This window comes from Daktulosphaira vitifoliae, unplaced genomic scaffold (assembly GCF_025091365.1).
Source record: "Daktulosphaira vitifoliae isolate Bord-2020 unplaced genomic scaffold, ASM2509136v1 Scaffold_2, whole genome shotgun sequence".
In the NCBI taxonomy this organism is placed as follows: Eukaryota; Metazoa; Arthropoda; class Insecta; order Hemiptera; family Phylloxeridae; genus Daktulosphaira; species Daktulosphaira vitifoliae.
The window spans coordinates 21,212,909-21,230,265 of record NW_026099573.1 but is presented as its reverse complement, the minus strand read 5'-3'; the positions used below and the strand labels follow the sequence as shown (position 1 = coordinate 21,230,265).

Sequence of the window (17,357 nt, the reverse complement as noted above, 5' to 3'; positions counted from 1 at the left end):
GTATATTAACAAAGCATTGCCAACGGAGGGGAATACGCCCCTATGTCTTCTCTAAATGCGTTTCTGAATGTAAAATATAACGATGGAAATTTTCCACACGAACAGAGATTATACATGAGGAAATTGTGTTTATCACTTCCACATTTTATGTACAACACATAATTATTTTCGTGGTGGGGAAGGAATTCGACCCTTATTATCCTCTTGAGTTTAAGTAATCAATTGTATCACAAATGTTAAGTCTCCTCGTGAATTTTACTCACACACCGCTACTGAAAATAACGCATAAGATGTTCTTTAATCGATAGTTCAACTGCTTAATTGCCAAATACAATCGAAAACACGAGCTATAGTTTTATGCTATCCACAATAGTTCAATAGCATTCATTCGGTGGATATAATATTGGAATAGAATAACGATAGAAACCGACTTTTGTCGATATCTATAAAAACATATTATTGTGTGAAAATAAAATTTATGTACTCCATAGGAAATGTAAATACAGCGAATGGCCTGTTAAAACGGGTGCGCGTACGGCATTAACTTAATAATGTCTATGACGTGAAAACGAGATCATTGTGTACAGCAACACAATTAGTTGCTAATCGTTTATCGGTAAACATTTAATAGCAATTGTAATTAAGGCTCAATAATTGTTTACGCGGCTTAGACGTTATAAGTACTGCAATAGACTCGCCAGAAACGTCATGACCATTGGCGAGCACACAGTTCGGAACTCGTGAACAAACCACGTTTGTTGTACGAATATTTCATAATTTTTATACGATCTGGTGATAGTTAATAATTATTTATATAGTTAGTTTGTAACGCGTTTGCCAGTGATGTAAATCTAAGTGATTGCGCTACACGCGGATAGTTTAAAAAATATCGTTAAATCGATTTTTATTCGAAAAACGAAAAAAAAAACCTCTTATTATTTAAAATGTACACACCGCGTTTGAATATTTCCCCGTGATTTTGAGTGTACACTTATCGATGATCGTTTGTCAGATGTGTTCAGTATCACTATTGAAATCACAACGGCGTGGCAACACATCGCATGTCACCATGTCATTTTTTATTTAGATTTTCATTGCGACGACACAATGACCGTTGTTGGATTTTGTTATCGTCAAAGCTCAAGTGTCCAATGAATCACGTAATTGTGTCCGTAATGTTTAGGGATGACGCGGCTCGGGATTAAGAAATTGAGCGTACGCTAAGTGCCGTGAGACCGAGTTAATTTGTTGATTAACTATTTTCGAAATTACTACAGTGACTTTAATTACGCAATAAAGATAATATATGTACACGATTCCGTAAGTCTATTATAAGAAAAATATTGGCAAACCAATGGTCGTGTTTACTTTTGTGTCCAGACAATTTTTTTTCCTTTTCGACTCGTCTTGTCGTTCCATATTTATGTGTTTAAATCGTTCATTGTGTATAATACCTAAAAGTCGTTGCGTGAGCTTCCTACGCACTACATAATTGTACGTTTTATTATCGTAACGCAGAGCAGACACCGCATTATAACGAGTCCGAACAGGTGCAAATTATATTTGATCTGCGCATAAACGCGTGTGTGTGTGTGTGTGTTTTTTATACGAATCTGACCGTGGCTCCTCCGACTAGTTTACTCAAAGAATAAAATAATAATAATAATAATAACAATAATAAATACCAAACCAGTACCGTCGGTCGTCCGGCGTGTGTCAGCCCGCCCTATCGGGAGCACCGGCAACTAAGAACGCCGTCGCCGCCTCGAGTGTGTAGTATCTCGTGGTTTCTCCGGCTTCTGGAATGCAGTCCCTTTGCTCCGTTGTCGGCGTGCGGCCATACGTTGCTCAGCCAGTGTGTCGTTGGTCGCGTGTTGTGCTCGATCGTGTAATTGTCGTAAAAAAATTATCAATTAAAAAACATAGTGCGGCGGTCGGGTATTGTGCGTCGAGTAATTTTTCACCGGTACGGATGTCGACCGACCGGATTAATTAGATTATTATTTACTTTAGCCGCACGCGTTCTGTAGGTCATTACAAGTGTTTATTTTGTTCTCGGAGGGTTGTTGTACACATATGGAATTCAAAGGATTGCCGTCAACAAACAACGGGTAAGTGACTGTGTTATGATGTCGTCGACGACAATATTCTCTGGAGTGTTGTCTCCGCATTAACTGCATCGCAATGGCGATATTATTATTTTAATATATTATTCGCGCGAAAAACATCCACAATACGGTCGGTGATATCCACTGCAATGACAATGTTTGCACTCCTCTGTCCATAAGTTTCAGGTCTATTATCTCTCGTGGAAACGTTTAAGCGTGATCGCATAGAAATTGTGGAAACCGATGGTTTCGTTTGCGTATTGAACGTCTTTAATAAAGTAATTAAAAGTTTATAAAGTAACTTTTGCTTTTTAATCAGTTTGTTTGCAGTGGAAATCTAACCGTATTGTACTGGTCCGCGAAGAAATATTAATTTAATAATTTGTTGACTCTATTGCATAATTCAGATAGTGTATATATATTTAAATTCTTATTTATGTTTGTTACAATAATCGTAATAAACCCAACTGAATTCTTAAACATCGACTTGAAAGTTTGTAATTTTTAATAGTGTTCGGATTGAACTGAATTCGCGTTTGTTTAGCAGGGGACATATTTAGAGGAGATGCTAAGAAAATAACTCTGTGTAATTCTATTGTTTGTCAGTTATTTTTTTATCTTTAATTTCTCTCAAAGGATAACCCCTTTTTTCTTTTGCTTTCTTATCGCATTGAAACGCAAATCCTTCGGTCACCACACTTGTAATTAAAAAACAGAAGAAAAAGTAATCACAAAGAAAAAAAGGAACGTAACACGGTGTAGCAAAAAATAAATGTTTAAAAAATATATACATAAACCAACAAAAACTAAAAGTATTAATGTGAATTTAACGGCGAAGACTTAAATCGAACATCAGTGCGTATTAGTGAAAAAAAATTGTCGAGAAACTTTTACTGAGCTTTTATCGGAGTTTATTTAATAAGTAACTTGATAATAAATTCTAATATAATTTTGTTCGATATCATGCGGTTGTTGTTTGACTTATATTGTCTTTGAACTCCGGGTAAACGCAGACGACGCCTTTTTTTATCAGAAAACGTTAAGAACACATACAAAGCGCTTTGATACGTGTCCCGTGAGGATTAACGGTACGACAAGGTTTATTTATTTATATTTTTTCGTGCAATTTTTAACGAGAAAATGGAATGTGTGGGAAACTGTTTTATGCACTGTGAAAACCGCGTGTAGGCTTTGAAAGAAGAGCATTAAAAGGCTCTCCAATAGCGCGTATACTGCCGCCTTGTGTGTTTGCAGATTTCTTTTTGTCGATTATTGCGTCACCCGTTTGATAATCGAAAAAATAAGTATTATGTCAGTCTTGTAATGGCAGCGAGCACGTGTAAGAACTGCGTCAATGTTTACTCAAAGAAGCCCTTCGGTTCTTTTCTCGCCGTTTCCTCCAAAAAAAAAAAGATGAACAAGTTGTACGTTTGAGTATAATAGAAGCTTATACGTATAACGCGTTTGAAGTCGTGTAAAAAATAAGGAAAAAAAAAATAACTAGAAATTCCGCGACAATAGCGATCGAAGCCAAGCATCTAGACAAAAAAAGGAACTTTAATGAAAATTCGTTAAAAAACGAAATGAGTTCGGCGAACTCGTTACTCCTAAAACAGTTGAATACCAAATCAGTTTACCAGTATTAGTTTTTTTTTTTTCAAATGATAATTATTATCTAAAATATTTGTAAACAAATTTTAAAGCATACGTGACTTGTATACGTTTTGCAAACAGCGTGAAATTCTTTAAAGACGGATGTCGTTTCCCCGGGGGAAAACTTATTACTTACTGGAGTTGCTACTTGTTTCCATACGCTAGTTTGACCCTACTGTTGAGTATGTTTTGTGCATGGTAAATATAATGTTTAGATGTTAAATCAAATCAAGTCTATTTCTAGCTCCACTAAGTCCATTCAGCCGTTACTCTTTTGTTACTAATGGGTCCCTTCAGATATTTGTTTGCTGTACTCGGTTCTTTGTCGTGTTTCTCCTCTAGAGACAATGTGTTCTTCACATAGCAATAGGCATTACTAAGCTCGTTGAATTTATATTAGGGCATTAACTAGGCGCGAATTGGGGACTTATCCCGTTTAAAATTTTAAAAAACCTACATTAGTCATTATATAAAAAAGCAATTTAGAGACGGGGCAAGCTAGATACGATAAACCCGTCCGAAAATTTTGTTGAAATTGCGCATTAATAAAGCCGAAGAGACATTGTAACGTCAAATCAACGTTTTCGGCGCCTATTGGTGACACGTTTTTAAGTCCTAAGTGTAATCCATAAAACCAGTTTTCATGTTAGTATCGATTCTGGTGTTGGTTTGGCTAGACTTTTGCTCGTCGTTGCACACGAATACAGAATGCTCAGGTCCGTTCAAAAGTTGGCTATAAATATATTCGTTTGATTGACACGGTAAGAACGACTAAGTTTACATTTATAATGACCAGACAATCGTTTTTTTTTTTAAATATATACTGTTTGGCGTCGGTATGTTTTCGAATGGAACACTAATTTTTTACATCGACGTAATCGGATATTTGGAGTTCAGATAGGACTTTATTAAGACGAAAGTGACAGACGGCGTTACCGACGCCAATATCTTCGATCTGTTGGAGGAGAACATATGAATTTTCGTTAGCATCTCGTAACTGCGTGTGTGTCACTCGGTGAATTACAAAAACACACTTGTTGTCTATGTATGTCGGGTCGTCGAAATGTCGAGTATAATAAAAATAAATAATAGGAAATTAACATTAAAAATAAGTAGCCTAATAAATAGTGAGGAGGACAATGCGAGATCTTTGACGCGTAGGAATTTCTCGACATTTCGGGCAAGGTGTGATATCGATAAACACACAAATGTTTGTTACTCGAGTTGGTATTTATATAAACACAATACACACGACATTATGTATTGTAGGACGAGACGTACGCGCTAGTAAATTTCGTATTCTCCGTTTGGACTAGGCGTTTATTATTATTCCGCTTAATAAATCGTTATTACTCGCTGTGGAACAGTGTATGGTAATGACAACAATAGAAATATTCCAATTGCAGATGGGATTGGTTGTCAACGGCGTGTTCTGCGAGCGATAACGGTCGTTTCCGTTTAGAAATCTGCCCGGAGATTTTTTTAAAGCATTGGCGTTGCTTTTTCGAAAACGCATACATAATGTCCGTGGCGCACAACCGACCGGCCGTCAATAGGATAAAGTCGAAGAGGAACAGAGTCGGAATTAGACACGCACGTATTTCCCACAAGCGTTCGACATCGCGTACTTTTCCGACGGTCGTTCTGTCGGTCGATCCAATCAGTTCGAAATGCTTTTACACGGTGTTTTGTCGGTGTAACCCATTCCGGGAGATCAAACGTTGCAAGCAACTCGGTCGTTTCACAGGGATGGGAAAATTACTTTTTGTTGAACCGTCGACGGCTGCTCCTACGCGTCCGATGGTCGCGTGTGTGTGTGTTGTGCGCGCCGGCCATAGGATTTATGGCAGTTGCGGCGGACGCACCTGTAAAGTTCTGGAGTTAATTCGATGTGCAGAGCATGAGAAATTATACTCATCGAAACTTAAACTCATTACGCGCCCGATGCGTTTATTCAAATAAATACCATCGCAATATATCAGAGGGTTATACGCGCCTACCTCGGAATCGGCGCGACAACGGCCGGTGTGTAAGTGATTAAGTGCGTTAGTAGTCATTCGATACGGATCACGATTGTTGTTAGAGTTGTTTTTTTTTTTTACTTTTTCGGCTTTATTTCGTCCTTCTGGAATTCACGGGCAAACTAAGAACCCGCCAGTCCAGTGTGTGTAAGCCTGTAATTTACTGCTGGACCCACGGTCGTATACCACGGGCTTAAACGGTACGTTTTAATTCGGTCGTCCCAACGAGCTCGTCGGGGTACCCTCGGGCACCGCTTTTTGACGTTCAAAAGTACAATGAACACTAATTATTACACGCAGTAGGTACCTGAAAGCTGAAGTGGGGTAACTACTACTGATCCCCTCGTCACATCCAGACCAGTGTTTATAGATTTGTTCTCCTCCAGCACATCGTAGTGCATGGCATTAACAGCTATTACTTAGTAACACGGTACTTACATAAGTCATTACATACGACCAGTGTTCGCGTGTGTAATTATACGATCAAGTAGCTATTCTCTTTTTTTTCTGGAAATTCGCGTTTTTTACCATTTTACTGGGTGGTCTGTGCGAAACAACCATTAATTTCAACGAGTTTTCTTTGAGTCTCTGTGCGCTTAGAACTTTGACGGACGCTAAACAGTATTTTTCATGTAAAACATGTTGATTTGCCGTGTAGAGATAATGTCTTGAAAAACGTATACTTTGCGAGTTGAAATTCGTACGGTGTCAAAAAAGGAAATCGCATATTTAAATCATAAAATCACACGTTCGTTTGAATTAAAATGAGGGCTATCTCATTTTAATATCCATTTTAATAATCGTAAACGTGTCGGATTCTTAGCGTAGTTAAAAATTCGGGCCAGTGCAATTGTTTCTTTGGAAATTATTTTATTAGTTTCCTTCGAAATTGTTATGACTGAAAAGCAAACTCGTGTAACGGACCGGGCACATAATTACTATTGTTATTTCGTTTTCCATAGTAATCCTAAGGTGGCCGCCGCCCAACGGTAATTATCAGTAAGCTTAATGGGGAAAAAGGATTATTTTGAAGGTCGGTCGCGTGGTGGTAGTAGTTCATGTCTGCGCTGGACTGGAAATTAGGGATGCCCGTAAACCGTCGTCGTCGTCGCGGGAGACGGTTCAGCTTCGTGCTCTGCTAACATTAAATAAAAAAACGTGTTTATTATGGGCACTATACAGTCGGTGCAGATAAGAGTCGGTAACGAAATAGGTATGTTAACGGATCGTTAGCGTCGGTAATTGATACAAAGCTGTTCCGGACGCACCTGTCGCTGTACATACGAATCTTTTGCTCGGCCCGAAGATGTGCGCAATAGTTTCGTCGGTTTTTGGGTCTCCAAGTGGTGGTTCGACCGTTGCCATTGTGGTGGTTCTGCGAAATGATTTCACCCCCTCCAAGTTACCCCGAGTTGGTTAATTTTTGCTTGTTTTTCTTCAGCGCTATAAAAAATCTAATTTTCTTAAAAATGTATATATATATTAATAATGCACCCGGCGGCCAAAGGAGTATAAATAAAACTAGCAGTCTGTTTACGAGTTATTTCATTGTCGACATTAATTTAAAATAAATACTCGAGTTTTTAAAAGAATCGACGCCTTTAAATATAATTATTAATTTAGTTTTTATTTTCCATAAAAATTGTGAAATAACAAAATAAGTAGGCTGCAAAATAGTATTTAATTTTCTGGCACCTTTGACCCGTGCAATGGCAACGTAATGAATTGCGGCTAACATCAATGGCCAAGTAACAGTAAAAATTATAAAAATAATCATTAACCTTTGTTTCTTTTCACTATCGATTGTACAAGGCGCTGTGCGCGTTCAATTGAATAAAAGATAAGTGTGTTTTGTCAACGGAAGTCAATCACCCGTCGATTTATGCGTTGGAATCAGTGAAAATATTACGTTTTGTTACATTTGTCAAAAGTGTTTTTTTAATGTGAAAATAAATGACGCCGCCGATACGTTTCAAATTGTTCTAATGCACTCGAATCCAAATGTTCGTACTTCAACAAGCGACGTGTAAAAGTATATTTTTTTAATGTCGATCTCTAAACAAGTGTAAAATTCAATTGTCAAGTATCGCGGTTTCAATACAATATCACTTAATAGTGTCTAAAAGTTTACAATATTGTGTACGTGGACCGCCGCCGTATGGGTCCGTCGTTTCGTTACATAAGCCGTGCCGGTTGTTGTGTGTATATTTGCGGATAAGCCAATTTGGAAACTTTATAACGTATTAGTGTCAGTAGTGGTGCGAAGAAAAAGAAATAAGAATTCGTTGGTTTCGGAACGCGATACGATATGCCCTTCGCTACGTTCTACTTTATCGTTACTACTACTTTTGATGTATTCTTTTATTTTTTCGTTTGATTCGGCGCATATATTAATTTTATGCTGTATTAACGCTGATGATCTAGTTGCGGTTCTGTATTTTTTATTTTCACATTTCTTTCTTCAACGAACGCATCCACAATACCTTCTAGATGCGTATCGCGCTAGTCATTTGTGTCCACTGTTCTATACGCGTTCCATTAAATATTAATGATAAAAATTAATTGATTTAGACAGTCGATCGTTGTGTGTGGTATTTGCAATCGTGAGGGCATTATATCATTCTCGGCGGGTCGTTTTGAATTGGAATTTTAGGGAATCAGCACATATGTTTTCTTGTGCGGCGGCCGTGTCGATGGAAAAACTGCAGAAGTAAATTATAAAATTATGCGCACGTTGTTTTATTTAGTCGAATAAAGTTTAGCGTTCAGTTAAAACCTTTTATTTGATCTCGCGACATCGAAATTAAGGTACTTTATACGATTATTGTGTGTCGTCTTCCAATAGATATGAAACGAGTTTGACGGGGTTAAAAAAATAAAAGACGTCTTCAATGTAAATAACAATAATGATTTGAACAGACATAAAAATAAAGAAATTATTCCGTAGAGTCCGTTACTTTAACGAAGTCGTTTCGGTCAAAATAATATTTGAAGTAACTACTTCTCATATACCATAGTAATGGTATCACGTTTCGCTTATAGAGGTTAATTCCTTTAACACAAACATCAGAGGAAAATAGTATTTTTTCGCCTTTAACTTTTTTTTCACTCGTTCCGTGCTTTTTAAACAGAATAACCTCGTTTTATAGTTTTATATATTTATAAATTTTTATCGTATTCTTCTTGGATATAATTCGTTCAATTATCTTTTACGGCCACTCTGTCTAGTAGTCTTTTATGCAAAATACTCTTATAATATAATGTTTGTATTCGTCTTATGTTTTCTTTTTAATATTTTTCGTTGGCGTCTCTAAACGAAACGGGTAAATTAATGCTAATTTTAATTAACATTAGCAGTGATCCGAAAGCGTTGTACTAGAGGACGATGTTGTTAGCGCAAGAAAAATCCCAACAGTAATAAATAATCATATTGTAAAACTCCAAAGCTTGTCAAGTGTATTATACTCATCACCAACGACCAGCGTCTGTTTATCGTCAAGTCGCACTCCGAGATGTTTTCGATTGGCACTTATTGTATGTTTGTTGTGATTTATAGGCTGTTAGGATACACGATATGGAACGTACAAGTGATGAACTGTTTGGCGTGTTCTAGAGGCGTTTCAAGTCCTCTAGCGAGTCGGCGTTACACTAGCAGCATGGCCTCTGTCGTTATCGCGACTAAAAAATGTTTTTGTATACTATTGGCGTGTGTGGAACTGGATCGTTATCGGTATTGGAAATTCGAAAATTATACACCGAAAATTATATGTTAAGGGCGGCTGGTTTAGTTCGCATCCATACGTCCCAATGAAAATTGATTTACTCTGGTCATGAAATAACCACACATGTGTGTACACACTCGTACTCAAGCACGCATGCATTACATTTAATACAGGTCTACCCTTTTGAAAATTCGTTTGTTTTACACCACAATCGCCGTGTTAAACCGCATATAGGATAATTTGTTTTTCGACCGCAAACGAAAAGTAGAAACCTTACAACAATCGGAGTAAACGGGTGTTGAAGTGTCGACCGCGACCTGGTAAATCCGTTGATGTGTCCGATCGTCAACTGTTCACCTACACCTTGTTATAATAATAATAATAGTCATCATTACTCCAGTTATGACAGTATGTTTAAGATCTAGTCGTTCACTTCACCGAATTTATTTTAATATGTATCGATAATGAGAAAAAGCCCACGGGTTGGGCTTCTTTCAACACTTTTCGAGTTGGTGACAATTTACTATTGCGATGACCGTCGCGTTAAACGAAAAACGAAACGGTAGATGCTTTTGTCGTCTTTAGGGCGTCATTGGAGGTTTTTAAATGTAAAGCGGATTCCAATTGGTCAGAAACGCGCGATACTTATCTGGCGTGTGCGGAGCTTCATTATAGTCATCGCGTGTATTATTGTGTTTGGTCGCCACTAATGATTTTGTCACATTTTGTTACAGATGATCGAGCGACGATGAAACGATTAAAGATAACATTAATATTAATAATAACAATAACCGCTTTTATCAGAGGCGTTTCATCTGACGACCCATGGCCGGAGCAGTCGTTTGCCACCGAACCGGACGACCGAAGTGTTGCTGTTAACGGAGCCATCACGCTACCGTGTAGGGTCAACAATCTCGCTGGACAACTCCAATGGACCAAGGACGACTTTGCCTTGGGTACCAACCGCAAATTGTCATACCACGGTTACCCGAGATACTCTATGACGGGTACCGACGAACGAGGTAAGCTTTCTTCGTCAGTAACCAAATATATTTATACTCATTTACAAGTGCTGATATTTTAATCGCAGTTAAGATGGTTCTTGTAGTTTCTTCTACGATCGTGGTTTGAATAGGTGACTGAAATCCGTTTGCTAATAGAAAAAAAAAACACTTTACTATAGTTATATTGGCCATAAATTTACAAAAAAAAATTGGATTGCCGTTCAATTATGTGGTCGTTAAAGTCGAGAGGATACTTTTTCCATTAACCATCTCGTATCTTAATCTTAGCTACTTTCATTCGTTGACGAACTACGAATATTTTAGTATTTACAAGATTTAAAGCAATTGCCTTGAAATTTTTTTACAACACATAGTTTTAACGAGGTTAATGTTTAAGCAAACAAAACTATTACTCTTGTACATTGAAAACGTTGAGTATATAGGAACTCCTCTGGGCTATTCGCATATCGAACAGATAAGGTCTTAATAATCCTCGAGATCCTAATAAAAACGAACCTCGTTTACTTGTTTATTTTCAGACGGCCCGAGCGTTCTTGCTGCGTATAATCAAATCTGAATTGTAGATTTATATGCTCGCAGTCAATCTATATATGTGCTGCTAACGTTTAATATACATAATATTATGTACGTTTCCTCCGGTGCGCACATGTATATATGCTACTGTGTTTGTTCTAGTATATTCATTATGTACATTTTATATATTTATATAAGGTAGTTTTCACAAAAACAGACCCTTAACGCCGCGGGTGAATCGTACCCATCGCCTGTGGCTGACCTCAAAAAAGCCCACGACGATCCGAAACCGTTCGATTGGCATTCATAGACCGCGTTATAAATCAAACATTTTCCGGGGACATTTATTAGGGGGGAGGGGAGGAAAGTATCGCTTTTTCCGCGGCAGGACATCGAATATTATGCAACGACATTAAGAAAATTTCGCTACTCGCGCTACTTTATAATAAATAACGGTATTATTATTATTATTATGAGTTTTCCTAGAAGCTGTCGCATTACTTCATCCAGTATACGCTTGTCGACTGACATAACGGCGAGTTATGTATTATTATGACTTGTATAATAATGATGAGTTTTATTGTTATTGCCCCGCAGTCGTCCCGGAACTTGGGAACTGCTGCTATGACAGCTGCACTGAACTTTGTCTCTTCTAAGGATTTGCTCGCGAGGTACACTGCACTCGTTCGTTTATTTTGCCGGGTAAAAACAGTGTAGTGGTAATTGGTAATTATGAATTGGCTTATTGTTTTTATCGACTTTTTGAGTGACTGAGAGTAGATGGCAAACATTTGTATTCGAACACGCCTCCCGCGCAAGCAACTAAAAACTCGGAACTTTTCTCGTACGGGTACTGTTATATTGGTTTATTGTTTAAAGTTAAAACCGCGTACATTTGAATATTAAATTAAGTGTGTATTCGTTTTTCACACGTCCGTGTTTAGCAAACAATCGTCGGTGTGTTGTATTTGCATCAGAAGTTGCTGTCAAGCTAATTGCATCGTATAGTTTCATAAATCAGAGTTTTCACGAGGTTTTTCACTTCCTCCGTGACTTATTGAATGCACGACATTACATCGTCAGTGGAGTGTTGTTGTACCGTAAAATAAAAATATCCAATCTGTGCACAATATGACGGCATTGCGTGTAAGTAGATCCGTGTACGTTTGTCGCAGTCGACTCATACTGGACACGGGTATTCATCTCAAAGCATGGGAAAATTATTGTGATAAATAAATAACGCACCGGGGTGGCTGCAGTTGTTATGCTACTAATATATATCTATATATATATATATATATATATATATATATATAATTTTTAATGTTAATAATAATCATACATGGGACATGTATAGAATTTGAACGGCTATATAACCGTGAATAATTTTTTATTATCGTTGATGATAATGATAATTACGGTTTGTATTCGTACACATTGTTGGTGTGTTACAGTGTAAGGATTCCGGTCGTAGTGGTGGTCGTCTTTTGATCACAGAACCAATTGATTTTTTATTTCATTTTAAACGTCTCAAGTGCGTTTGTCTGACGTCTTCACTCGAGTCTTTCAGGGGTTTAATACTTACCCGGTCTGTATGCATACACATAAACACCAATAACAATATTCCAACGAGTCAATCTGGTTTTGCTGTGTTAGTGTGTAGTACATCCAGTTTGTATTCCACGTAAACGTTTGCCGTGTTGTTGGTGCACCAGTCTTTGTGCGTTGAATATAACTATACTAGTTTTTATAAATATTAAAAGAAAAAAACGTTTTATTGGACCTTCTCTGATTATCCGAATAACCGCACTTGTTATTTTATCCGAATTAATAATCACACTTGGCTTCAAAATTGAATTTCTCAAACCCATTCGAGTGTTTAGGTGAAATATAATATTTTGAACTCGTTCTTGATGACTCGGTTATCTATAAACTCGTTAATTTCTTTGCTGCACTGACTTCAAATTTTTATAACGTTCCATTGCTCTGACTACGATAAAACTAACGTGCCCGTTTATTGGACGCTTTGATTCGTCGGGTTCGGTATAATTTTGTGTATAATCTATCAGTATGCATATTATTATTATGTAGAAATAACGAGGGGTTGTGTTAGTTCATTAACATGTTAACTCGTCAAGTAAAGGCGTTTATAAAAGTCGCTTATTATCTCAAAGGGATTCCGTTTCTTGTTATGTATATCTTAATTAGTCAACAAGTAAACGTACTCGTGTATATTTATTATTCGCGCGACAAGATTGTACAAATCAATAAAACTGCAATCCAATCTCTTCTTAACAGATCTCAATTGAGTTATTTAATTAACTGTATTGAATAAGTTTGAAGAAAAAAAAAAATCGAAATGCTTGCCGCTGTCGTTAATCTGTTTTATACCGTCAGGGTATCGACCTGTTTGCATGTAACGATTTTTAATTTTTCAACTAAAAAGAACTAAAAAAAAAAAAAGACACAATCAAACCTTCTTTTATTGAACATTCAGCTGTAGAATATTTCATAACAACTCTTTAGGGATTTTTATTTTAATTTCTTAATGCGCCCAACTCCGCAATACATCATAATAGCTACCGAAATCTTCGTTTAATTATGACGAGCCACAGCTCGTAAATTTGCAATGTTTGGTGTTTCCCAGGACGTCCGGGGAAGTGGTCATTGCGTGTGATGGTAGTTATTTATGTTCAAAGAATGTAATGTTGTAATTTATTCGCGTTTAACGGGATTAAACAAGAATATAGTAATAAAAAAATTGATACGGATCAGACAAATAAAAACCTGCGCTATATTTTAATGTATAGTGAGACTAATTAGTCGGAGTTTGGTTAAAAAGTTTAAAACCGAGATAAGTTGTATCATTAGTGTACATCAATAAATATGGATGACACTATAATATTTTGGTTATTAAATTTGATCAAATAAATATTGTCTAAAGAACATCAACTCAACTAAGTTTTTCTTAATTTTCGAGCTGTGGAGATATTCCACGAACCAGAGGTTTATTTTATCTCGTTTACACTGTTGGGTATTCAACAACTGAACCTCTTTTTGCTTTTGAAAGTTTTCAGTTTCGGTTTCACACACGGGTCGTACCAATAGCTAATTTGCAATTTCACGAAACACCACTAGTTGTTTGTTTGTCGGACCCTGTGGCTCGTGGATTATCTTTTCAAACAAATCACAACTCAAAATAAATCTATGTACATAACAAACCCTTAAATATTTACGCGCAAACACTGAAAGTATACAAAGTAATAAAATTGTTTTTGCGAACAATCGACAACGTTTACACATTAGTCCATTTCGCGTGTGTTATTTACTTTTCAGTACTTTTTAATACATCGCCACCAGATTTCTTCGTGTAAATTATTTACGCAGCCAACTCTTTGATGTGGTGGGTGGGGTTTCCCTCGTTTCTTCACCATAACGTGTACACTAAACTGCTTTGACTAAATGCAGTACGGGCTTAGTGATGATCGCTCGTGTAGAAATTCCAAAGATCAATTATGATATTTATTGCTGCGCTCCTGGAACAGCATCGCGCTCTAATTTCTACAGTTGAATAATAAGTGAAAAAAAATCCTCTCGTAAACTCGTTTACGGTACTCCTTGCAGCCAACCCGTCATCGTTATTATTATTATTATTACACGACGGTAATAAATCCAGTTTGTTGTGTCTTCCCTCGTCATAGATCTCGTTCTCTGCCCGACCATTCTACCCCGTACCCAGGCGGACGACACCGAAGAAGCGCGTGGCAGGTGTTCTGTTAGCTAACCACCGAGGCTCCCCTCCGGCCACTAGTCGACCGGCTACCGCGGCCACTACTACTACAATCACCCACCTTCGGCATCACTAACCGGTTCGATTTTTCCGGTCACCGACGCCACAGCCGCAGTGTACTCCATGAAAACGCACTAATTAACAATCTACATAATACACTTACGGACTGTACGCACAACAAATCTTTCCAATGGCGTGTATTCTTAAGAGTAGCCTTAAATTTTGTTCATCAGCCGTCGACAACCGTGTCTGCTGACCGCAGTGTCATCTTAATCATCCTAATTATCTTCTGGACGAAGATTTTATTCATCAGAGTTATCTTTTAATGCTAATAATTCGGGACGACCCGGAGTACATATAACATATACATACTTAATGATATGCTGGACTATTGCGCGTTTTTTAATGAAACTGCGTTGCTTTTTCGTAAAAAAAAAAAAAAAAAATAATTGGACAACACTAATTCTTTGGGTCCTAGATTTCTCGCCTCGGCTACGATTATTTCAATGAATTTTCAATTCGCCCGAGCTGCACTGCCCTTGTCAGTCATTCAACTATGTTTTTTTATTTATAGCGCAATCGAGTAATTTATTTGTGTGTACACAGGTGAATACAATTTAGAGATGAACCCGGTGACGTTGGACGATGACGGTGTGTACCAGTGTCAGGTCGGCGTAGGCAAACACGATGAACCTGCCATCAGGTCCAAGAAAGCCACGATTACTGTGCTGGTTCCGCCAGATCGGCCACGAATCCTTCAGGGCGACTTCCTCATCCTCACGGAAGGCAAACCGATAGATCTGGAATGCGTGTCCGATGGTGGCAAACCCCCAGCAGAGGTAAGTCGTTGAACTTTTTTTCGTAACTACGGAGCGTAAAAAATGGGCGCTTGATTGTTATTTACACAACACGCCTATTCGGTAATAATTGTCTTGACGTCTGCATTAAGTTACACTACAGATATTAGCATTTGGACGATTTATTGTTGAGTAGGTCGCGTTGTGGCGTGCCCCATGTGTTTTCTTTATTCGAGTTATATTTATACGATGTATGTGTCTGCTGCTTTGACTCGTGGGTTACGCGTGAAACCGAATAATAAAGTCGTTAAAGATTCGGGTAAAAAATATAATATGTAAAATAATAAAATGTTTTCGACGTCGGATGTCATTATTACTTACTGCGAGAGCGCATTATACCTGCGTCTCGTGTATAGTTTAATTTTCAAATTAAGTGAACACATTTAATGAGATGGATCCACCGCAATAGGATACAATGACGTTCGTAGCTAAATCTGTTCTTGTTATTAAATTAGTGCCGGTCGTAGTACACAGTAGTGTGATAACGAAAACATGGTTTTTTAATTAGAGGATCTGTCAATGCATTACCCGAACATAGTGTCAGTTTACGTGTAAAAACTATTAAAAATATATAATTGAAAACCAAAATAAAGTTGTCTACGTTTTCTACGGGTCTAAATCGTGTTTTAGTTAATCCCTTGAATGTTATGCTTATTAACAATTCGAATGCCCCGACTCGACATTGACGATGGAGTTTGTTGATTGCACGTCTAGTATCACAGAATGACAATAATTCTCCTTTTACTGTGCGCGCTTGAAGTTAATTTAATAGTTTCTTTTTCAATCATAGAAATGAAAATTGCTCAATAACACTTTGTACAATTTGTGCGCATGGAGACTGACGGGTTATTGGGCATATGACTGGACGAATCGCGTTAGAATTTTATTTTATCGTCATAGATCCTCTAGTACACAGGCTTTTTAATCGATTCATCATTAATCGATCATTAAAATAAAGAGTGATTAGCACTTATGGGCCGTCGTCACTTCTTTTTATTTTTCATTTATTAGCTGCCCGGCCGACAATAGACGAAGGCCATAAAATTGTCAACAAACCTTCCATCGTGAGTTTCTGGTGTTTTATTATTGCCTAGATAAAGTCGAACCAGTGTTGGTAAATGTAAAGAAGCGCGTTGACCGATTATTACACTTACGCACCACCTTATGGTTTGTGTGTATTATTGTACACGATATTTATAACTCGCACACGCGACGGTCCAGATGTGATAGGAATTTTTTATTCCGTTTCTATATAATCCGACGATAACCCGTTTTGCTGCAGCAGCCGCAGTGTAAAAGTATGTTATAAAAGATTGTCGATGGTCCTCGCACGTGAAACTGGTTAGGCCGGTGTTGCAGGACCGACGTTTGCAATGGAGGTGGGGGCCGGGAGGAATAATGATCGTTGTATAGGTAAAACTACCGATGTTACTGTTGTCTGCCAAAAAAGTCAGGCGCCGTTCAGGGGAAAAACTGTGGAAAGAGACAAGACAAAACGTCGTATTTCAATGTGATTTACGTTCGCGCGTCGTTATCAACATTTACATGGGAAGAAATAAGCATAAATTTTTTCTCTCTTCAAACGTCTTGTATTATATTATAATAATAATAATATTGGACCCGGCAAATAGCTGAGCATAATGTAATTTCGCGTTTTTTATTCAATAA

The 17,357-nt window shown here is 37.5% G+C and overlaps 1 protein-coding gene across 1 annotated transcript in view; it reads left to right on the top strand.

Moving 5' to 3' along the window:
- The first annotated feature begins 1,697 nt into the window (after nt 1-1,697).
- Nucleotides 1,698-17,357, top strand: part of LOC126899655 (irregular chiasm C-roughest protein) — a 58,658-nt gene continuing 42,998 nt past the window's right edge. Inside the window, exons 1-3 of the mRNA XM_050674714.1 lie at nt 1,698-2,111; nt 10,239-10,526; nt 15,439-15,671. Of these exons, the coding sequence (XP_050530671.1) occupies nt 10,253-10,526; nt 15,439-15,671 (507 nt within the window). The 5' untranslated portion in view covers nt 1,698-2,111; nt 10,239-10,252. The remainder of the gene's footprint in view (nt 2,112-10,238; nt 10,527-15,438; nt 15,672-17,357) is intronic.